This window comes from Salvelinus sp. IW2-2015, unplaced genomic scaffold, assembly GCF_002910315.2.
Source record: "Salvelinus sp. IW2-2015 unplaced genomic scaffold, ASM291031v2 Un_scaffold16404, whole genome shotgun sequence".
NCBI classification, from domain to species: domain Eukaryota; kingdom Metazoa; phylum Chordata; class Actinopteri; order Salmoniformes; family Salmonidae; genus Salvelinus; species Salvelinus sp. IW2-2015.
Window position 1 is genome coordinate 6,108 of NW_019957570.1, and position 24,290 is coordinate 30,397.

At 43.2% G+C, this 24,290-nt stretch overlaps 1 protein-coding gene across 1 annotated transcript in view; it reads right to left on the reverse strand.

Moving 5' to 3' along the window:
* Positions 1 to 1,049: 1,049 nt before the first annotated feature.
* LOC112080646 (X-linked interleukin-1 receptor accessory protein-like 2) overlaps positions 1,050 to 24,290 on the reverse strand; it is a 387,439-nt gene continuing 364,198 nt past the window's right edge. Inside the window, exons 7-9 of the mRNA XM_024146493.1 lie at positions 16,862 to 17,007; positions 1,783 to 1,923; positions 1,050 to 1,292 (exon numbers count right to left, since the gene is read on the reverse strand). Coding sequence (XP_024002261.1) covers positions 1,108 to 1,292; positions 1,783 to 1,923; positions 16,862 to 17,007 — 472 coding nt within the window. The 3' untranslated portion in view covers positions 1,050 to 1,107. The remainder of the gene's footprint in view (positions 1,293 to 1,782; positions 1,924 to 16,861; positions 17,008 to 24,290) is intronic.

Here is a 24,290-nt window from a genome sequence, read left to right on the forward strand (position 1 = left end):
TTTCTCAAGCATTTTTTTCATTTGCTGATGATTATGTAAATCAATTAATACAATTAAGTACCAGTGAAACTGTTACTCCCTCTCTCTCTCTTTCTCTGTCTCTCTCTCGCTCTCTCCCCCTCCACCCCCCCCCTCTCTCTCCTCAATATTTTCTCTTTCTGAACAAATTAGATGTTTAAACACATTGTCATTTGGTTATGTTGTCCTGATCTGTAAATGTGTTGGTATTAATCATGGCAGACTGCCTCTCAGTGAACTGAACACTTCTCTATAATTCATTACCTATGCAGCAATTTCCCAACTATCAATACACCCTACTGAGTCCCATGGTGTGCCTGTGAGTAAATAGAAGCATGGCTTGGACCAGCCTAAGCAGTTCGGGATTTATTTTGGATGCACTGCATGTTAAATTAGGCAAGGAATGGACATTAGTTTCTAAGTTATTTGGGGGGCAAGGAGGGAGCATAATGTATATTTTTTGTATAGGGCAAAATGACATCCATGGAGGGATGTGTTTGTTTGGCCGATCTGTATGTGTCTGTTGGGGCTTGGTGAGTGTGTGTGTGTGTGTGTGTGTGTGTGTGTGTGTGTGTGTGTGTGTGTGTGTGTGTGTGTGTGTGTGTGTGTGTGTGTGTGTGTGTGTGTGTGTGTGTGTGTGTGTGTGTGAGAGAGAGAAAGAGTGTGTTAGCTTGCGTGCGTGCACATTTGATTGTGTGTAAAGAGGAAAACCAAGGTGAATTGACATGTATCAAGCTTATGTAAAACTCTGGTAAAACACAACTGCAGTTGCTGAATTTAATTTCCTCTCTGCCTTTACCATACATGTAACTATTTGACACCACTCTCAAGTAAGATGCCAACACCAATAAACAATAGAGTAGCTGCCTGGAAGGCTTGTGGGGATCCAGCATTGACAGATATGCAGGCCCACAAAAACACACCACAACACACACCACCTCATATAGATTGGCTTCTTTCTCTGGATGTGAAGCAATGGCAAAAGGAAGACAGCCAGAGGAGATTCCTCTTGACAGTCAACTGAATTCTGGGCATCAGGGAGAAGCTCTACCATGAGGGACAGCGATGGGGGATGGATGAAGCGGGGGATCACTCACTGCTGTGACTGCTGGGGATGAGGTCCCGGTCGGGGATGAAGAGCTTGTATCCGTAGTGTTTCTCCAGAACATCTGGGAGGATCTCCAGAGCAAACTGCTCCTCTTCACTGGAGCCCCTGTCCATGGAATCCAGCTCAACTCTTGTGTAGGACAGATAGGCATCATACTCCTTGTTGTCTGTGGGTGAAGAGACCAAAGACAGAGAGACTGTTTTTTGTTATCAAATGAGAATTCAAGATGAATGTGAGTATGAAATGAAGTAGTTGTTTAACAGCAAAAGTGTGTCTCTATTGTGACTGTAAGCAAGGGGCTCTATCCTAGAAGGTGACAACCATGTCATAAAATCGTGAAACTTAAATCCTAAAACAAAGCAGTGTGGATACAGACAACTATGGGATAAGTGGTCAGAATGGGAATTTATTCTGAATTCAGCCTGTGTCACTAAAATAAGGGTCAGAGCACCGGCTGTAGTTCTTGTGAATTTCAAGCACATAATTTTCACTTGGGTGAATCCTTAATATGGTGAGAAAACGGCTTCTGTCACAGTCTCCGGGCCGCTAACATTTTTCCTACTCTGAGACTTACACTGGCTCTCAGGGGAGGGGTATAGGCCCAGAGCTGGCCATGTAGGACACGCCCAGCCCAGCCCCAGGTGACAAACACTCACCGTCCTCTGTCTCGTCACCCCCAAAGTGCCTCCGGTAGCAGAGCATGATCTCCACGTTGTAGCACTTGTAGATGGCCGTGAAGAAGCCCAGTAGCAGCAGGATGGCTCCCAGTCCACCAGCCAGCTCTAGCCTGTACATGTCTGGTACAGGAGATAGATACATACAGAGAGAGTTATGAAGGACTGAGGAGAAACAGCTAAACAGCCACAACAATAACATTACCCACCACAATTCCTCTGTATCTTTCTACTAAAGAGTGTTTTCTTTGCACTGTCAACAGAAGCTTTCGTTCAGAGTTGTTGGGGCCCTTTAGGGTTTAGTAATTTCCCAGTGCTCTGTGAGGAACTATAATTTACATAAACATGGCATAAAGAGGGAGATATGGGAATGTGTTTTCACTGTATGCTTTCACACACATTATTGAACGTCTGTTTGTTTGTGTGTGTGTGTGTGTGTTTGTGTGTGCGTGTGTGTGTGTGTATGAAAGGGGCCTGGGGTTGCAAAACTAGCAATAATCCTTTATGTTGGCCCCGCTGCCATTCACCAAATATGAGCCATCAATCTTAGCTGCAGTCACTCCAGATGATAGCAGCATAATTTCTCATCCTGCATCCGTCATTCATTACACTATCTGTCGGGCCACTCGTCACTGACACACATCACTGTGTTACTTGGTCGGTTGGTGTGAGAACGCATTCATCTGTGAAATCATCATAAAACCTTTAGGAAGAGAACGATTATGGTTGGCATGCGTGTGTGGTCTATGGATTTCATATACAGTACATATGGTAACATTACCTATTTTGATCAACAAAATGATCAATGATCCTTGATCATTTTGTTGATCAAAATAGGTACTTTATTTAATTCGGCAAGTCAGTTAAGAAAAAAATCTTATTTTCAATGACAGCCTAGGAACAGTGGGTTAACTGCCTTGTTCAGCGGCAGAACGACAGATTTTTACCATGTCAGCTCGGGGATTCGATCTTGCAACCTTTCRGTTACTAGTCCAATGMTCTAACCACTTGGCTACCTGCCTCTCCTACATAGAGCTATGACTACATGGAACTCTATTCCACATCGATTCCAACATCTATTCCAACTCATGCAAGCAGCAAGAAAACTGATAAAAATACACCTTATGGAACAGCGGGGACTGTGAAGAGATACACACACAGGCACAGACACACGTATACACACACACAGTAACATATGCACTATGCACACATGAACACATGGATTTTATGTTGTAGATATGTGGTATTAGAGTAGTGGCCTGAGGGCATACACTTAATGTGTTGTGAAATCTGTTGTGAAATGTATCGTAATGTTTAAAAAAATTATATATAACTGCTTTAATGTTTTATAGAGAAACCTCAACTGAACTAAACTAATGTCCAAGCGAATAGTATAGTGATCCATTCTTCCTTCCTACTACCATATAAAAGCATTACTTAATATCCATGGCACTCATTTGCTGAACGATATTCTCAAAACTGGAGCATGAAGGATTGCTCATGTTTTATGGAGAATTAATTATTTATGGGCCAAATATTTGGATGCACCCCCCCCCCCCCAACCCCCAACACCTCCCTGTCTGATCTGTGCTTCCCAACATGCTATTCGTTAACATATTTCCCTCAATTTGAAGGGCTATCTAAATTATACAGTTCACTGTATGCCTCTAAGCCTAAAGTTAATAGGTTAAAATTATGCTGCTTCCTCATTAATGGATATATTTGCTTGAGGGGCCGAAAAAGGTTGTTTTCTTTGCRAAAAGAGACACTTAAGCCACAACTTGAGATGATGACTCAGCTCTTTGGGAGGTTAGGAGGGTATTTGGGATGAATCTTTCATGCGATATTGTAACGTCAAATGGGTACTGTAAGAATTGTCTTTGATTCCATTAGAATGCTTTTGCCCTTTGTGACCTACTACAATACTGTGTTGGTGCAAACAGATGTCGGATCTTAGTTTGCTACAGCAGGAAAATTATTATTATGTGGATTATAATTAATTGACATTTTTGTATGGGTTGTAAGGGAAAATCAAGTCTGAAATATCAAAGTGGAAATTACAAACTTTTAAACCTCAAATGCACTACAAGTTTTACATTTCCTGCTGCAACAAAGTTCTGCTGCAACAGGGTAATCAAATTAAGATCCTACACCTGTGCAAAGAAAAACAGATAAAAAAAACATGTACATTTCTCACGTGTTTTTCCATCGTCATTTTATTTCTATCCCCACAAGGGATATTTTTACACCCGCACATTTTTTAAATGTTATTTTCGCTACATCTGGCCTCCCATTCAGGGACCCACCAGGACCGACACTGCTTAGCTTCAGAGGCAAACCAGCTGTGGGATGCAGAGTGCTATGCTGCTGGAATGAATAATAACTTGCAACTGGAAAAAAAAGCTACGAAAGCATAGGGTAACAACCAAAGAGAGGGAAAATTCCAGGAAAGAAGGAAAAGTTGTATTAAAATGCATTATCATAAAACAGAAGAAGAAAATGTGGCATCCATTTATAATTATATTTTGCTCTCAATACTTCTGGGTTTGTCACGCCCTGACTTTAGTTATATTTGCTTTCTTTATTATTTGGTTAGGTCAGGGTGTGACAAGGGGTGGTTTGTTTAGTTTTTGTATAGTCTAGGGTTTTTTGGCTTGTCTAGGGTTTTTTGTTATCTATGGGGATTTTGTATTGTCTAGGGGTTGTAGGTTTATGGTGGCCTGGATGGGTTCCCAATCAGAGACAGCTGTTTATCGTTGTCTCTGATTGGGGAGCATATTTAGGATGCCATTTTCCATGTTGGTTTGGTGGGTAGTTGTCCTTGTTTAGTTGCCTGTGAGCACTATGTTGGCTTCACGTTTTGTTGTTTTTTGAGTTTTTAAAAAAGTGTTCTTCGTTTAATAAATAGAAGAATGGATTCTAATCACGCTGCGCCTTGGTCCACTCCTTTAAACGGCCGTGACAGAACTACCCACCAAAAAAGGACCAAGCAGTGTGGAGGAGAGGACTGGACATGGGAGGACATCCTGGACGGCAAGGGATCCTACACATGGGAGGAGATCCTGGCTGGAAGGGATCGACTCCCATGGGAACAGGTGGAGGCAGCCAGGAGAGTGGAGGCCGCAGGAAAGGGGAACCAGCAGTACAAGGGAACACGGCTGTCAAGGAAGCCCGAGAGGCAGCCCCCCCTTTGGGGGGGGGGGGGGGGGGGGGACAAGGGGTGTGTGCAAGTAGCAGGTTGGAGACCTGAGCCAACTCCCGTGCTTACCATGGCGAGCATGGGACTGGTCAGGCCCCGTGCTATAGGGTGATGCTCACGGTGTCGAGCGGGGCATTCACAGGCCGGTGTGCCCGGTGCCAGTGTCCCGCATTTTCCGGGTGGAAGCTGGCATCCAGCCAGAACGGGTGGGGCCAGCTCTGCGCTCGAGACCGCTGTCTCGGCCAAGGACAAGGCCTCCTGCATGTCTCCCCAGCCTGGTGAGTCCGGTGCCTGCTCCCAGAGCCAGGCCTCCTGTGTGTCTCTCTATTCCAGTGATGATCCATGGCACGAAAACTCCAGTGATGATCCATGGCACGAGGCCTGTCCGGAGCGCCAGAGTCGCCCTCCTGTCCGGAGCTGCCAGAGTGAGTCGCCCTCCTGTCCGGACTGCCAGAGTGGGTCGCCCTCCTGTCCGAGCTGCCAGAGTGAGTCGCCCCCTGTCCGGAGCTGCCAGAGTGAGTCGCCCTCCTGTCCGGAGCTGCCAGAGTGAGTCGCCCTCCTGTCCGGAGCTGCCAGAGTGAGTCGCCCTCCTGTCCGGAGCTGCCAGAGTGAGTCGCCCTCCTGTCCGGAGCTGCCAGAGTGAGTCGCCCTCCTGTCCGGAGCTGCCAGAGTGAGTCGCCCTCCTGTCCGGAGCTGCCAGAGTGAGTCGCCCTCCTGTCCGGAGCTGCCAGAGTGAGTCGCCCTCCTGTCCGGAGCTGCCAGAGTGAGTCGCCCTCCTGTCCGGAGCTGCCAGAGTGAGTCGCCCTCCTGTTCCGAGCTGCCAGAGTGAGTCGCCCTCCTGTCCGGAGCTGCCAGAGTGAGTCGCCCTCCTGTCCGGCGCTGCCAGAGTGAGTCGCCCTCCTGTCCGCCGGCTGCCAGATGAGTCGCCCTCCTGTCCGGCGCTGCCAGAGTGAGTCGCCCTCCTGTCCGGCGCTGCCAGAGGGAGTCGCCCTCCTGTCCGGCGCTGCCAGAGTGATCGCCCTCCTGTCCGCGCCTGCCAGAGTGAGTCGCCCTCCTGTCCGGCGCTGCCAGAGTCGGTCGCCCTCCTGTCCGGAGCTGCCAGAGTCGCCCTCCTGTCCGGAGCTGCCAGAGTCGCCCTCCTGTCCGGGGCCCGCTGCGAGGGTCCCCAGACCGGGGTCGGCGGCGAGTTTTTATTTTATTTTTTAAGTGTCTTTCTATTAATAAATAGAAGAAAGGATTCTAATCACGCTGCGCCTTGGTCCACTCCTTTAAAAGGCCGTGACAGGGGTTATGTTTTGCTTTCAATATCATTATTTTTATTTGCAATACTAAGAATTTTGTTCTAGACTTCAGAAGTGTTGTTAGATAAAATAATGGCACAAATGTAACTCGCAAGAGCATTGCATCATATTATAACGCAATTTACTCAATTACACTTACTCCCTGCCACAGATTCAGTAAAATGCTGGGGGAAGGGGCTGGATAAATGCAACCACTCTCAAATCCATACTCTACGCTATGGATGCATCCATTAAATCAAAATAATAGTTTTAACCACGTTTTTAGGCTATACAGTGGTTGTTAACGTTTACTTTGTTTATAAACATTGGAGTAAAATGAGCTTACAGTGCATTCGGACAGTATTTAGACCTCTTCACTTTTTCCATATTTTGTTATGTTACAGCCTTATTCTAAAATGGATTAAATTGTTTTAATATCATATAAACATTAATATCATATTAATATCATATTAAATATTACATATTTTAATATTACAAAAGTATTCAGACCCTCTACTCAGTACTTTGTTTAAGCACCTTTGCCAGCGACTACAGACTAGTCGTCTTGGGTGTGACGCTGTATTTGAGGAGTTTCTGCCTTTCTTCTCTGCAGATCCTCTCAAGCTCTGTCAGGTTGGATGGGGAGCTTGTCTGCGCAGCTATTTTCAGGTCTCTCCAGAGATGTTTGATTGGGTTCAAGTTCGGGCTCTGACTGGGCCACTCAAGGACATTCAGAGACTTGTCCCGAAGCCACTACTGCGTTGTCTTGGCTGTGTTCTTAGGGTCGTTGTCCTGTTGGAAGGTGAACCTTCACCCCAATCTGAGGTCCTGAGCCCTCTGGAGCAGGTGTTCATCAAGGATCTCTCTGTACTTTGCTCCATTCATATTTCCCTCGATACTGACTAGTCTCCCAGTCCCTGCCGCTGAAAAACATCCCCACAGCAAGATGCTGCCACCACCATGCTTCACTGTAGGGATGGTGCCAGGTTTCCTCCAGACGTGTAGCTTGGCATTCAGGCCAAAGAGTTCAATCATGGTTTCATCAGACCAGAGAATCTTGTTTATCATAGTCTGAGAGTCTTTTAGGTGCCTTTTGGCAAACTCCAAGCGGGCTATCATGCCTTTTACTGAGGTGTGGCTTTCATCTGGCCACTCTACCATAAAGGCCTGATTGGTGGAGTGCTGCAGAGATGGTTGTCCTTCTGGAAGGTTCTCCCATCTACACAGAGGAACGTTGGAGCCCTGTCAGAGTGGCCCTCAGGTTCTTGGTCCCCTCCCTGACCAAGGCCCTTCACCCCTGATTGCTCAGTTTGGCCAGATCTAGGAAGAGTCTTGGTGGTTCCAAGCTTCGTCCATTTAAGAATGATGGAGGCCACTGTGTTCTTTAAAAAAAATGTTTTATAATATGTTTATTTTCCAATAAAAAAATWATTTAAAAAGACAGCGATACAAACATTGACATTCTTTGTACTGTTGAATGGGATAGCCAATTTAGAGGACAAAACAAAACTTAACTCACACATACACAAAATAAAACAAAATCCTATTAGGTGGTACAGTCGTGGCCAAAAGTTTTGAGAATGACACGAATATTAATTTCCACAAAGTTTGCTGCTTCAGTGTCTTTAGATATTTTTGTCAGATGTTACTATGGAATAGTGAATTATAATTACAAGCATTTAATAAGTGTCAAAGGCTTTTATTGACAATTACATAAAGTTGATGCAGAGTCAATATTTTCAGTGTTGACCCTTCTTTTCAAGACCTCTGCAATCTGCCCTGGCATGCTGTCAATTAACTTCTGGGTCACATCCTGCCTGATGGCAGCCCATTGTTGCATAATCAATGCTTGGAGTTTGTCAGAATTTGTGGGTTTTTGTTTGTCCACTCGCCTCTTGAGAATTGACCACAAGTTCTCAATGGGATTAAGGTCTGGGGAGTTTCCTGGCCATGGAGCCAAAATATCGATGTTTTGTTCCCCGAGCCACTTAGTTATCACGTTTGCCTTATGGCAAGGTGCTCCATCATGCTGGAAAAGGCATTGTTCGTCACCAAACTGTTCCTGGATGGTTTGTGAGTGAGCCCACTCCCTTTGCTGAGAAGCAACCCCACACATGAATGGTCTCAGGATGCTGTACTGTTGGCATGACACAGGACTGATGGTAGCGCTCACCCTGTCTCCCCCGGACAAGCTTTTTCCGGATGCCCCAAACAATCGGAAAGGGGATTTTTCAGAGAAAATGACTTTACCCCAGTCCTCAGCAGTCCAATCCCTTTACCTTTTGCAGAATATCACTCTGTCCTTAATGTTTTTCCTCCTGGAGAGAAGTGGCTTCTTTGCTGCCCTTCTTGACACCAGGCCATCCTCCAAAAGTCTTTGCCTCACTGTGCGTGCCGATGCACTCACACCTGCCTGCTGCCATTCCTGAGCAAGCGCTGTACTGGTGGTGCCCCGGTCCCGCAGCTAAATCAACTTTAGGAGACGGTCCTGGCGCTTGCTGGACTTTCTTGGGCGCACTGAAACCTTCTTCACAACAATTGAACTGCTCTCCTTGAAGTTCTTGATGATCCGATAAATGGTTGATTTAGGAGCAATCTTACTGGCAGCAATATCCTTGCCTGTGAAGCACTTTTTGTGCAAAGCAATGATGATGGCACGTGTTTCCTTGCAGGTAACCATGTTTGACAGAGGAAGACCAATGATTCCAAGCACCACCCTCCTTTTGAAGCTTCCAGTCTGTTATTCGAACTCAATCAGCATGACAGAGTGATCTCCAGCCTTGTCCTCGTTAACAAGAGAATCACTGACATGATATCAGCTGGTTCTTTTGTGGCAGGGCTGAAATGCAGTGGAAATGTTTTTTGGGGATTCAGTTCATTTGCATGGCAAAAAGGGACTTTGCAATTAATTGCAATTCATCTGATCACTCTTCATAACATTCTGGAGTATATGCAAATTGCATCATACAAACTGAGGCAGCAGACTTTGTGAAAATGTATATTTGTGTCATTCTCAAAACCTTTGGCTATGACTGTACATGTATAAGAAGACAACATATAGTCATTACAAGCAGTGTAGTTAAGCCAAAAATAAATATTGAGTGGAGTACAGCACCGAGTAGCAGCAGATCATCAACTCAGATATGAAGCGGGACTAGACCATTTATCCAGTATTGGCTGCCATATTTTGTAAAACATTGGACTTCTATTGGAGGTATTGTATCAAATCTTTTCCATATGTATTACATTCCCTAAATCCCGTAACCACATTTCAAAGGTAGGTACAGTCTCCAATTTCCAAAATTGCAATATGAGCCTTTTGGCTAATATAGTAAAAAGAGAGACAGCCTTCCCCTCTTGGTTATTCCCATCAACTGTACCAAACGGAGCGATCAATGGGTCTGGGGCTATAACTCTATCGAAGGCTTTAGATAACTTCTTATGGCTGGGGGCAGTATTGAGTAGTTTGGATGAATAAGGTGCCCAGAGTAAATTGCCTGCTACTCAGTCCCAGTTGCTAATATATGCATATTATTAGTATATTTGGATAGAAAAAACTCTGAAGTTTCTAAAACTGTTTGAATGATGTCTGTGAGTATAACAGAACTCATATGGCAGGCAAAAACCTGAGAAAAAATCCAACCAGGAAGTGGGAAATCTGAGGTTGGTCGTTTTTCAACTCATTCCCTATTGAAGATACAGTGGGATATTGGTCATGTTGCACTTCCTAAGGCTTCCAATAGATGTTAACAGTCTTTAGAACCTTGTTTGATGCTTCTACTGTGAAGGGGGGCCGAATGAGAGGGGATTGAGTAAGGTCTCTCCCAGAGTGCCACGAGCTGACCATGCGCGTTCATGTGAGAGTTAGCTTGAGTTCCATTGAGTTTCTGAAGACAAAGGAATTCTCCGGTTGGAACATTATTGAAGATTTATGTTAAACATCCTAAAGATTGATTCTATACTTCGTTTGACATGTTTCTACGGACTGTAACGGAACCTTTTGACTTTTCGTCTGCTCCTAGTGAACGTGCTTCTTTTTGGCTTGTTTGGGCTCTGAGCGCCGTACTCAGATTATTGCATGGTGTGCTTTTTCCGTAAAGTTTTTWAAAAATCTGACATAGCGGTTTCATTAAGGAGAAGTGGATCTAAAATTCCATGCTTAACAGTTGAATCTTTTAGCAATGTTTATTATGAGTATTTCTGTAAATTGATGTGGCTCTCTGCAAAATCACCGGATGTTTTGTAACTACTGAAAATAACGCGCCAATGTAAACTGAGATTTTTGGATATAAATATGAACTTTACCGAACAAAACATACATGTATTGTGTAACATRAAGTCCTATGAGTGTCATCTGATGAAGATCATCAAAGATTAGTGATTCATTCTATCTCTATTGCTGATTTTTGTGACTCTCTTTGGCTGGAAAAATGGCTGTGTTTTTGTGACTTGGCTCTGACCTAACATAATCGTTTGTGGTGCTTTCGCTGTAAAGCCTATTTAAAATCGGACACTGTGGTGGGATTAACAAGAAGTGTATCTTTAAAATGGTGTGAAATACTTGTATGTTTGACGAATTTTAATTATGGGATTTCTGTTGTTTTGAATTTGGCGCCCTGCACTTTCACTGGCTGTTGTCATATCGATCCAGTTAACGGGATCTCAGGCATAAGAAGATAAGTAATCAAAAATGAGAGCCCAGTAAGCATGTAATTTAGGACATGTCCAAAATAAGTGGGTCAACGTCCCTTCATCCTGCTTGCACCTCTCACACAGTGGTGAGGTGTCTGGGAATGTTTTATGCAGTTTCACTTTTGAGTAATGTAACCTGTGTATCACCTTAAACTGTACAAGGTTGTGTCTGGCCTTCACTGAACTGTGGTTTATATTCCTTCTACCCAGTCCTCATCTGAGATTTTTGAACCAAGTTCTTGTTCCCAAGCCCTTTTAATAGTGTCTGTGGATACCTCTATGTGGGCCTGTAGCACATCATACAGTCTAGAGACCGACCCTTTTGAATGGAGTTTGACAAGGATCAGGCTATCTAATGTAGGACTATTTGGCTTAATGCCATACTGTGGGATATGTGTCCTTAAGAAATTCCTGATTTGGAGGTATCTGAAAAAATGTGTTGTTGGCATGTTAAACTTACCCTGTAATTGTTGAAATGAAGCTAACTGACCATCAATGTATAAATTACCAGTTGTTGTGAGCCCCTTCTCCCTCCACTGTGAAAACACCATATCATCCAATGCAGTGTGGAAAGCATGATTCAGGCAAATCGGGCTGTCAATGTATACAGTGGGTATGTTAAGAAAATACCTAATCTGTTTCCAGATCCTAAGAGTATGACAAATGACTGGATTAGAGTCATAAGTGGCTTTTTTCCACATATGATGGACTTTTAACAAGTGCAGGGAGTGAGGATCGTAGACAGGAGGCCTGTTCAATCAAAAGCCATGAAGGCATATCATTCTGTCGCATCCCAGGTAAACTTTCCCTCCAGAAAGACATAATGTTCAGATTAGCAGCCCAATAATACAGTTTAAAGTGAGGAAGGCCAAAGCCCCCCTCTATCTTGTGCTTGCTTGTATGAATGCTTCTTTGAAATTCTGGCTTCCTTGTTAAGAGTAGCAAGGGGTTCCACGGCTATAGCGAAGACAGCAGGAGAAATAGGGCACCCTTGTCGGCAGCCCTTGAACAGGCAGAATGACTGCGACATTTCCTGATTGGTTACCACGGACGACATTGGGTGTGCATAAATAATTCTTATCCAATTAATAAATTCCTTTCCAAGCCTGAAATGCTCCAGAACCGACATCATATACTTCCACTCAATCTGATGAAATACCTTCTCTGCTTCAAGAGCWATTACCACTGCCTCAACYTTATGATCATGATATGTTGAAAAGGCGTCTCAAATTGTAGTATATATGTCGGCCCAGGATAAAACCTGTCTGGTCAGGGTGTATGATGTCAGAAATATATTTTTTCAATCGGTTTGCCAATATCTTTGTCAACACCTTATTTTCTGTGGGGAGTAACAACACGGGGCGATAAGACGACATCTCCATGGAATTTCTATCTTTTTTCAAGATCAGTGCTATTGTAGCCTCATACAGTGTTTGCGGGAGTTTGGCATTTTCTTTGGAAGGTTTAAATCTTCGCAACATAAGTGGAGCTAGACTGTCCCAGAGCTCTACGGACAATTTCTTGCACCTGAGATCAATTTCGAGTCTCGTAGCAAAGGGTCTGAATACTTATGTAAATAAGGTATTTCTGTTTTTATTTTTAATACATTTGCAAAAAAAATTGTGGGGTATTGTGTGTAGATTGATGAGTAAAAAAAAAGATTTAATACATTTTAGAATAAGGCTGTAACGTAAAAAATYTGGAAAAAGTCAAGGGGTCTGAATACTTTCAGAATGCACGGTATATGTTGGGTTCTGATGGGGTATGAGAGTTGAACTAAGTTCATGAGGCATTKKTAAGTTATAWTCTTCAAGAATCAATGGGTATACACTACCGGTCAAAAGTTTTAGAACACCTACTCATTCAAGGTTTTTCTTTATTTTTACTATTTTTAATTTGTGGAATTTCTTTCCTTCTTAACGAGCCAATCAGTTGTGTTGTGACAAGGTAGGAGAGTATACAGAAGATAGCCCTATTTGGTAAAAGACCAAGTCCATATTATGGCAAGAACAGCTCAAATAAGCAAAGGGAAACGACAGTCCATCATTACTTTAAGACATGAAGGTCAGTCAATATGAAACATTTCAAGAACTTTTAAAGTTTCTTCAAGTGCAGTCGCAAAAACCATCAAGCGGTATTATGAAACTGGCTCTCATGAGGACCGCCACAGGAATGGAAGACCCAGAGTTTCCTCTGCTGCGGAGGATAAGTTCATTAGAGTTAACTGCCTCAGAAACTGCAGCCCAAATAAATGCTTCACAGAGTTCAAGTAACAGACACATCTCAACATTAACTGTTCAGMGGAGACTGTGTGAATCAGGCCTTCATGGCCGAATTGCTGCAAAGAAACCACTACTAAAGGACACCAATAATAAGAAGAGACTTGCTTGGCCCAAGAAACATGAGCAATGGACATTAGACCGGTGGAAATCTGTCCTTTGGTCTGGAGTCTTGGAGATTTTTCATTCCAACCGCCGTGTCTTTGTGAGACGCGGTGTGGTTGAACGGATGATCTCGTGTATTTCCCGCTGTAAAGCATGGAGGAGATGGTGTGGGGGTGCTTTGCTGGTGACATTGTCTGTGATTTATTTAGAATTCAAGGCACACTTAACCAGCATGGCTACCACAGCATTCTGCAGCGACACACCATCCCATCTGGTTTGGGCTTAGTGGAACTATTATTTGTTTTTCAACAGGAGAATGCCCCAACACACCTACAGGCTGTGTAAGGGCTATTTTACCAAGAAAGAGAATGATGGAGTGCTGCATCAGATGCCCTGGCCTCCACAATCCCCCGACCAAATTGTGATGGTTTGGGAGGAATCGGAATGCAAAGTGAAGGAAAAGCAGCCAACAAGTGCTCAGTATATGTGGGAACTCCTTCAAGACTGTTGGAAAAGCATTCCAGGTGAAGCTGGTTGAGAGAATGCCAAGAGTGTGCAACGCTGTCATCAAGGCAAAGGGTGGCTATTTGCGGAATGTCAAATATAAAATATATTTTGATTTGTTTAAGACTTTTTTGGTTACGACATGATACCATATGTGTTATTTCATAGTTTTGATGTCTTCACTATTATTCGACTATATAGAAAATAGTTTAAAAAAACTTGAATGAGTAGGTGTTCTAAATCTTTTGACCGGTAGTGTATATCGTTAATTTCTAAGTCCAAAAATGGATGTAGCAACTACGGATTTCCCCTTTAACAGGCAGGGACCTTCACACAGCAGAACTATGTCGCCATTTGAACGTGATCAATTAACCTGCCCCCCGAAAAATGTATTATGTCCACGGTTCTGTGAATGTCCCGCAAAATATTTCCCACATTTGGGCTTTTTTTGGATGCTACTGCAACATGTTAACACCATCTTTTCAGATGTGAGGAGAATAACATTATTTCAACCCCACCAAATTAGATTTTCACTTTCACAAGTGGWATTGCAAGTTCACACATATGAAACTGCAAATGTGATTTTCACATGTAAAATGAAATTCCACATGTGAAAGTGAGATTTTCACATTGAGGTTTTTTACAAGTGAAACTGCAACTTTGATTTTCACATGTGAATGTTTTTCCCAAGTAAAATTAAATATCAGATTATCACGTAAAAGTTTTTAACATGTTAAACTACAATTCACATGTGAGGTGAAAACATGTTATTCTCGTCACATGTGAAARGGTGGTGTTAACATGCAAACTGTCAATTTAATACATGTGAAAACATGGTTCCACGTAAGAAAATGTGATTATCAAGTAAAACTRCAAATTTGATTATTTATTGGTTGTAGTTTTTATTGCACTGAAGCTATGAAACATAAATTTGCTTTAAAATCTGGTTTGAAATACACGTATAAAGCTGTGACTCGATCAGATCTGCCCTTCCAAGACAAAGACAAAAGGGGATCAAACTCTGCTCTCTGCAAACTCATGCTCTTTCAGTATCTACCTATAGATCTATACCTATCTCAATACGATCTCTTCTTAAATGTATTTCTTTCTCTCTCCAGATCTGAGTTCAGCCAGGCTACTTACAACAGTCATACAGATTGTTGGAGGCATATACAGTTGAAGTCGGAAGTTTACATACACTTAGGTTGGAGTCATTAAAACTTGTTTTTAAACCACTCCACAAATGTCTTGTTAACAAACTATAGTTTTGGCAAGTCGGATAGGACATCTACTTTGTGCATGACACAAGTCATTTTTCCAACAATTGTTTACAAACAGATTATTTCACTTATAATTCACTGTATCACAATTCCAGTGGGTCAGAAGTTTACATACACTAAGTTGACCCTGCCTTTAAACAGCTTGGAAAATTCCAGAAAAGTATGTAATGGTCTTTAGAAGCTTCTGATAGGCTAATTGACATCATTTGAGTCAATTGGAGGTGTACCTGTGGATGTATTTCAAGGCCTACTTTCAAACGTAGTGCCTCTTTGATTGACATCATGGGAAAATCAAAAGAAATCAGCCAAGACCTCAGAATTTTTTTTGAGACCTCCACATGTCTGGTTCATCCTTGGGAGCAACGCCTGAAGGTTTCACGTTCAACTGTACAAACAATAGTACGCAAGTATAAACACCATGGGACCACGCAGCCGACATACCGCTCAGGAAGGAGATGCGTTCGGTCTCCTAGAGATGAATGTACTTTGGTGCGAAAAGTGCAAAGCAATTCCAGAACAACAGCAAATGACCTTGTGAAGATGCTGGAGGAAACAGTTACAAAAGTATCTATATCCACAGTAAAACGAGTTCTATATCGACATAACCTGAAAGGCCGCTCAGCAAGGAAGAAGCCACTGTTCCAAAACCGCCATAAAAAAAACAGACTACGATTTGCAACTGCATATGGGGACAAAGATCGTACTTTTTGGAGAAATGTCCTCTGGTCTGATGAAACAAAAATAGAACTGTTTGGCCATAATGACCATTGTTTGGAGGAAAAAGGGGGAGGCTTGCAAGCCGAAGAACACCATCTCAACCGTGAAGCACGGGGGTGGTAGCATCATGTTGTGGGGGTGCTTTGCTGCAGGAGGGACTAGTGCACTTCACAAAATAGATGGCATCATGAGGCAGGAAAATTATGTGGATATATTGAAGCAACATCTCAAGACATCAGTCAGGAAGTTAAAGCTTGGTCGCAAATGGGTCTTCCAAATGGACAATGACCCCAAGCATACTTCCAAAGGTGTGGAAAAATGGCTTAAGGACAACAAAGTCAAGGTATTGGAGAAGTCAAGGTATCACAAAGCCCTGACCTCAATCCAATAGAAAATGTGTGGGCAGAACTGAAAAAGCTTGTGCGAGCAAGGAGGCCTACAAACCCGACTCAGTTACACCACCTCTGTCAGGAGGAATGGGCCAAAATTCACCCACATTATTGTGGGAAGCTTCTGGAAGGCTGCCTGAAACGTTTGACCCAAGTTAAGCAATTTAAAGGCAATGCTACCAAATACTAATTGAGTGTATGTAAACTTCTGACCCACTGGGAATGTGATGAAAGAAATAAAAGCTGAAATAAATCATTATCTCTACTATTATTCTGACATTTCACATTCTTAAAATAAAGTGGTGATCCTACCTGACCTAAGACAGGGAATTTTTACAAGGATTAAATGTCAGGAATTGTGAAAAACTGAGTTTAATGTATTTGGCTAAGGCTAAGGTGTATGTACAKTTCCGACTTCAACTGTAGCATGACACAGAGTATTAGACAAGTGAAGAAATGGGGATTTAATTGGTCAGTGCCCAAGTCGGCAAAGGGTATTATGCCATGACGCCGCACCCCTCCCAAGGGAAACATTACCCATAAACCTGTCTGCCTAAAGTGTTACTGTCTCAGCAGTATTATCAGCAGACAGCAGTGGTGTTGAGGCCTGGCCTACCTCTCTTCTGCAGGATGGCGCTGCCACTCCTCCGTCCAATGTGGTTCTCCACATAGCAGGTGTAGTTTCCCAGGTCCGTCTCCTCCACCGCGTCAAAGGTTAAGGACAGCTCCACCTCCTTTTCCCCCAAGTGTTCATTCAGCACCCTGTGTAGAAGAAGGATAATGCTATACATTAAATTACATTTTATTAGTCGCATACGCCGAATACAATAGGTGTAGACCTTACCGTGAAATGCTTACAAGCCCTTATGCAGTTCAAGAAATAGAGTTAAGAAATTATTTACTAAATAAACTAAAGTAAAAAAAATAAAAAAAGTAACACAATAAAAATTTTAAAAATTGGGCCTTCCCCTGACACCGCCTAGTATATAGGTCCTGGATGGCAGGAAGCTTGGCACCAGTGATGTACTGTACTTGGTCCCAGTGATGTGTCGTACGCACTACCCTCTGTAGCGCCTTATGGTCAGATGCCGAGCAGTTGCCATACCAGGTGGTGTTGTCACGACTGTCTTGGTGTGTTTTGACCATAATAGTTTGTTGGTGATGTGGGCCCCAAGGAACTTAACTTTCGACCCACTCCACTACAGCCCTGTCGGGCCTCTTTTTCCTGTAATCCACGATMATTTCCTTTGTCTTGCTCACGTTGAGGGAGAGGTTGTTGTCCTGGCACCACACTGCCAGGTCTCTGACCTCCTTCCTATAGTCTGTCTTGGGCACAGGGACTATGCTGGTCTGCATGAAACATGTAAGTATTACAGACTCGGTCAGGGAGAGGTTGAAAATATCAGTAAAGACACTTGCCAGTTAGTCCTCGCATGCTCTGAGTACACGTCCTGGTAATCCGTCTGGCCCCGCGGCCTTGTGAATGTTGACCTGTTGAAAGGTCTTGCTCACATCGGCTACGGAGAGCGTCGATCACACAGTAGTCTGGAAGAGGTGGTGCTCTCATGCATGCTTCAGTGTTGCTTTTCTCGAAGCGAGCATAAAAGGCATTTAGCTCGTCTGGTAGACTCGCGTCACTAGGAAGCTTGCAGCTGGGTTTCCCTTTGTAGTCCATAATAGTTTGCAAGCACTGCCACATCCGGCGAGCATTAGAGCCAGTGTAGTAGGATTCAATCTTAGTCCTGTATTGACGCTTTGCCTGTTTCATTGTTCATCTGAGGGCATAGCGACATTTCTTATAAGCATCCGGATTAGTGTCCCGCTCCTTGAAAGCGTCAGCTCTAGCCTTTAGCTCGGTGCAGATGTTGCCTGTAATCCTTGGCTTCTGTTTGGGATATGTACGTACGGTCACTGTGGGGACGACGTCGTCAATAAACTTATTGATGAAGCCGGTGACTGAGGTGGTGTACTCCTCAATGCCATTGGATGAATCCCAGAACATATCCCAGTCTGTGCTAGCAAAATAGTCCTGTAGCGTAGCATCCGCGTCCTCTGACCACTTCCGTATTGAGCGAGTCACTGGTACTTTCTGCTTTAGTTTTTGCTTGTAAGCAGGAATCAGGAGGATAGAATTATGGTCAGATTTGCCAAATGGAGGGCGAGGGAGAGCTTTGTACACGTCTCTGTGTGTGGAGTATAGGTGATCTAGAGTTTTTTCCCCCTCTGGTTGCACATGTGACATGCTGGTAGAAATGAGGTAAAATGGATTTAAGTTTGCCTGCATTAAAGTCCCCGGCCACTAGGAGTGCCGCTTCTGGATGAGCATTTTCTTCTTTGCTTATGGCCTTATACAGCTAGTTGAGTGCGGTCTTCTTGCCAGCATCGGTTTGTGGTGGTAAATAGACGGCAATGAAAAATATAGATTAAAACTCTCTTGGTAGATAGTGTGGTCTACAGTTTATCATGAGGTACTCTACCTCAGGCGAGCAATATCTCGAGACCTCTTTAATATTAGACATCGCGCACCAGCTGTTATTGACAAATAGACACACACCACCCCTCGTCTTACCAGACRTAGCTGTTCTGTCCTGCCAATGCACAGAAAACGCAGCCAACTGTATATTATCCGTGTCGTCATTCAGCCACGACTCGGTGAAACATAAGATATTACAGTTTTAAATGTTCTGTTGGTAGTGTCGTGTCTTTGGCTATGCCGGATTAAGTGATATGACATGCTATTCTATRAAATAATTTCTCTGTAATTAATATTACCCGATTAAGCTAATCAGGTAAATAATTAACTAGAAAGTCGGGACACCGCCAAAGAATGTTTATAGAGCTGTTATCTTCCGAAAAAACTCTTAAAGACCTAGTAATCTTTTACATCAATAGCAGTCAAAATTAATCGTCACCTTATTTCAGTCTCATCTGAACATCGTAGAATTCTTGGTTATCTTCACGAACCCTAACAAGTTGAATCAGCAATACAAAATTTGGTTGAATTATTTATTTACTAAATACCTAAATAATCACACAGAATTACATAAACACAGAATGGATCGTACATTGATTACTAATTATGTCATACATGAAAAATGTCCCTGGTGGGCGGAAACGATATGACGGCTGGTTACACAAAGAGAGGGGGTTTGGTTTGAATGAAAGTGAGGGAAGACTAGGAACAAAGGGTTTTGGGTCTCAATGGGACCTCGTGAGCTATGCTATCGTAACTACAGAATCCTATGCATTCTACATAACCGCCCATTTGGAAAAGGAAAATGCAAGGAATATTTACTCTGAGCTGCGCTTCAATAGGTTGGTCGTAGATGGAAGGCCGTGTTGCCCAACAGAGATCTTCCTGTCCTTGGAAGAATGTYTCTGGGGGTAAACTGGATACGTTGTAGTTTCGTCGTTGTGTGTTAGACTGGATAAGTCATCCGTCCTTTCCTAGCCCACGTTTAACGTGGCTGCCGCTAACTCAATTGACTTGGAGGTATCACTTCTGAAGTGAATAAGAGTTCAAAGTTCATATCAAGTTGTCATACATTTAAGCTCGTGCTATATTCTGTTTGGTTATTATCGTCGTCCTCATGTCCTCGGAACAGCTTATTATCTGAACACTTTCAACATAGGACTGTCGCCCTAATGTCATCGGAACAGAAAGTTACATTTTCGTCAAGGGCTTTATATAGGAGGGGAGAGAAGGGCGTGTTTCATAGTTTATAACCAATGTCTCTTCACATGGGCGGGCCACTGAGTGAGCAGAGCTTTAACCTTATGAAAACCCAATTCTCTCATTTGGAAGCTAAAATTACATTTAATCTTTTCACAAATAGTTTCATATTTATACATTTAAATTGCACAAAAATTCCATGTGAATCTGATAACTAGAATGTGTAGACTTTCCAAGATACAGTTTATGTCGTCCTGTCATCATTCACAATGTCTCAGGCGCCAACTGACCTGGCATCATATTCATTGAGTTCCAACGCATATTTTCAACTGGTTGGATTACTGAAATATGGTTCCTTTCCCCCCACCTTTTGATGTTCCCAGACTCTCTATGTTTAACAAAGGCTATTCAAGAGTCCTTCTGTAGTGAAGAGAGAGGAAAGGGAGAAAGGTATTTATGGGGGTCATAAACCTCCCCCATCAAGCCAACGCCATGACAGTAGGATAGTCCAGTTTATTCATCATCCAATTTATTTTCCAGTGATTGCACGTTGGCCAATAGAACGGATGGTATAGGCGGGTTACCCACTCACCAACAAATTTTCACAAGGCACCCCAATCTCCCCTGTATTTCCGTCTTTTCTTCACGTGAATGACAGGGATTTGGGCCAGGTCTCAGAGAAGCAGCATATCCTTTGCGTCAGATTAAAATCTTCATCCAGTTCGAGGTGAGTAATCACTGTTCTGATATCCAGAAGCTCTTTTCGGTCATAAGAGACGGTAGCAGCAACATTATGTACAAAATAAGTTACAAACAATGCGAAAACACACAAATAGCACAGTTGGTTAGGAGCCCGTAAAATGTCAGCCATCCCCTCCGGCTCCATTCTAAATGTTAGGAAGGATAATGCTGTACATCCACGTTAGGAAGGATAATGCTGTACCTCCACGCTAGGAAGGAGGACGCAGTTCTAGAGGTGAGAGGAAGGCGTAATACATAATTAGTGGCTCGGCTAGAAGAAAACAAAACCAGCGCAGAGGCGTGAAAACTCTCCCCCACAAGAGCACTTCAAAACCTCCAAATGAAAATAAAGAGCAGGTCTTTGCAGTGCCACTGAGAAGGACTGATTTGTGATAGAGGTCATTCTGAATGATGAGCTACTTGCTAAAATTCCCCATCAGAAGAGAATATTCATAGTCAGGCACACGCATATGTTCACTTTGACCATCACAAACACACAGACAGACAGACACACAGACAGACAGACAGACAGACACACACACACACACACGCCCACAAACACACAATACGCACACAGCCCATTTCTCTCTTCCTCTTTCTTTCTCTCCAGCTCTTTCTCCCTCTCAATTTAAATGTTTAATTTAAGGGCTTTATTGGCATATGTTGACGTTGCCAAAGCAAGTGAAGTAGATAATAAACAAAAGTGAAATAAACAATAAAAATGAACAGTAAACATTACACTCACATAAGTTCCAAAAGAATAGAGACATTTCAAATGTCATATTATGTCTATATACAGTGTTGTAACGATGTACAAAGAGTTACATTTAAAATGGGAAAATAAATAAACATAAATATGGGTTGTATTTACAATGGTGTTTGTTCTTCACTGGTTGCCCTTTTCTTGTGGCAACAGGTCACAAATCTTGCTGCTGTGATGGCACACTGTGGTATTTCACCCAGTAGATATGGGAGTTGATCAATATTGGATTTGTTTTCGAATTCTTTGTGGATCTGTGTAATCTGAGGGAAATATGTGTCTCTAATATGGTCATACATTTGGCAGGAGGTTAGGAAGTGCAGCTCAGTTTCCACCTCATTTTGCGGGCATTGTGCACACAGCCTGTCTTCTCTTGAGAGCCAGATCTGCCTCTCTCTCAGATTGCATTAGTCCACCAGGAGCATTGAGAGAAACTGGGTCATCTTACTGCACTAACCTGACCTAGACTTCTTTATATGAAATCTCAGACATATTTCTACTGAAAACTGGCAACTCCTTTGTTCATAGGGTTATTAGAGCCTCTTAAATAAGTAGCCTTTCCCCTCTCCCTTCTTAGTCATCATTCTTGGCTGACAGAAAATTCCAGTCTGCCTGTGAACAAATAACTCCTCTCTGCTCTGTACAGTATCTCTATATCTCCGCCTCTAGCCATTCATGTGATAATATCTGCTTTTCTTAGTTAATTTCAGTCACTTTCCCATCTCATCGGCACAACTGTAGAGACATTCAGCCTCGTTTTGTTGGCGAGAGAGAGAGACATTGGTTGGTTTTGGTTTGGCCATGTGCTGGTGGTGCGGCTCCAGGCATAAGTGGCATAAGCAGTCACTTAGGGCCCCAAGCTGCTAGGGGGTCCCCAACCTAGGAACTCAGTTCGGGGTCAGTTGAATAGTAGATCAACAGAACGTTTGAAATTTGGTTGTGCATCAGTCATTTTACTCTTGTTATGTCAGTCACTGACAGTCACTCAATTAGCCATGTCAGCAAAACATTTAAATAATCTAGCCAGCTGTCTGAACTTGTAGCAAATCTAATTTTATTGCTCACATACACGTGTTTAGCAGATGTTATTGCGGGTGTAGCAAAATGCTTGTGTTTCTAGCTCCAACAGTGCAGTAATATCTAACAAGTAATATTTAACAATTTCACAACAATACACAAAACACGCACAAATCTAAAGTAAAGGAATAGAATTAAGAATATATAAATACTTGGACGAGCAATGTCAGAGCAACATAGACTAACATACAGTAGAATAGAATACAGTATATACATTTGAGATGAGTAATGCAAAATATGTAAACATTATTAAAGTGACTAGTGTTCCATTATTAAAGTGGCCAGTCATTTCAAGTCTATGTACTGTATATAGGGCAGCGTCCTGTGACATTGGGTACTGTAGGTGTCCTGGAGGGTAGGTAGTTTGCCCACAGTGATGCGTTGGGCAGACCACACCACCCTCTGGAGAGCTCTCCGGTTGCGGGTGGTGCAGTTGCCGTACCAGGCGGTGATGCAGCCCGACAGGATGCTCTCAATTGTGCACCTGTAAAAGTTGGAGGATTTTAGGTGCCAAGGCACATTTATTCAGCCTCCTGAAGTTAAAGAGGCACTGTTGCGCCTTCTTCACCACACTATCTGTGTGGGTGGACCATTTCAGTTTGTCAGTGATGTGTACGCCGAGGAACTTGAAGCTTTCTACCTCCACTGCGGTCCTGTCAACATGGATAGGGGGATGCTTCCTCTGCTGTTTCCTGAAGTCCACGATCAGCTCCTTTGTTTTGTTTGACATTGGGTGAGAGGTTATTTTCCTGGCACCACACTCCCAGGGCCAGCACCTCCTCCCTGTAGGCTGTCTCGTCATTGTTGATAATTAGGCCTACTACTGTTGTGTCGTCTGCAAACTTGATGATTGGCTGAATACTGCCAGCAGTAGATAGTAGAGTTAGAATTGTAGTGGTGGGTTCTGGTGTGGAGTCAGTTCAGTAGTTTTGAAATCCATTGTGTACTTTACTTTAATATGCTACTGGCTACTCCAGGCTGGTGAGATGATGCTACTGGCTACTCCAGGCTGGTGAGATGATGCTACTGGCTACTCCAGGCTGGTGAGATGATGCTACTGGCTACTCCAGGCTGGTGAGATGATGCTACTGGCGACTCCAGGCTGGGGATTTGATGCTACTGGCTACTGGGGAGGTGATGCTACTGGCTACATGGGAGGTGATGCTACTGGCTATGTGATGCCAATGGCTAATGGGGAGGTGATGCTACTGGCTATGTGATGCCAATGGCTACTGGGGAGGTGATGCTACTGGCTACTGGGGAGGTGATGCTACTGGATACTGGGGAGGTGATGCTACTGGATACTGGGGAGGTGATGCTAATGGATACTGGGGAGGTGATGCTAATGGATACTGGGGAGGTGATGCTACTGGATACTGGGGAGGTGATGCTAATGGATACTGGGGAGGTGATGCCAAGTGCTACTGGGCAGAAGATGCTACTGGCTACTCTAGGCTGGGGAGTTGATGTTACTGGCTACTCCAGGCTGGGAAGTTGAGACAATTATGTGTCATTTGATAGGAGCGGTTACATTTACATGACAGCTATGTGATAATTACTAGCTTTATGTGGTAATTACTAGCTTTATGTGGTAATTACTAGATTTATATGGTAATTACTGTACGTGCTTTATGTGGTAATAACTTGCTTTATATGGTAATTACTAGCTTTATGTGGTAATTACTAGCTTTATGTGGTAATTACTAGCTTTATGTGGTAATTACTAGCTTTCCAACAAGAGGATGAACTCTTATCATCTTTCAGAAGTAGCAGTCTGCTACTTCCAACAAGCCC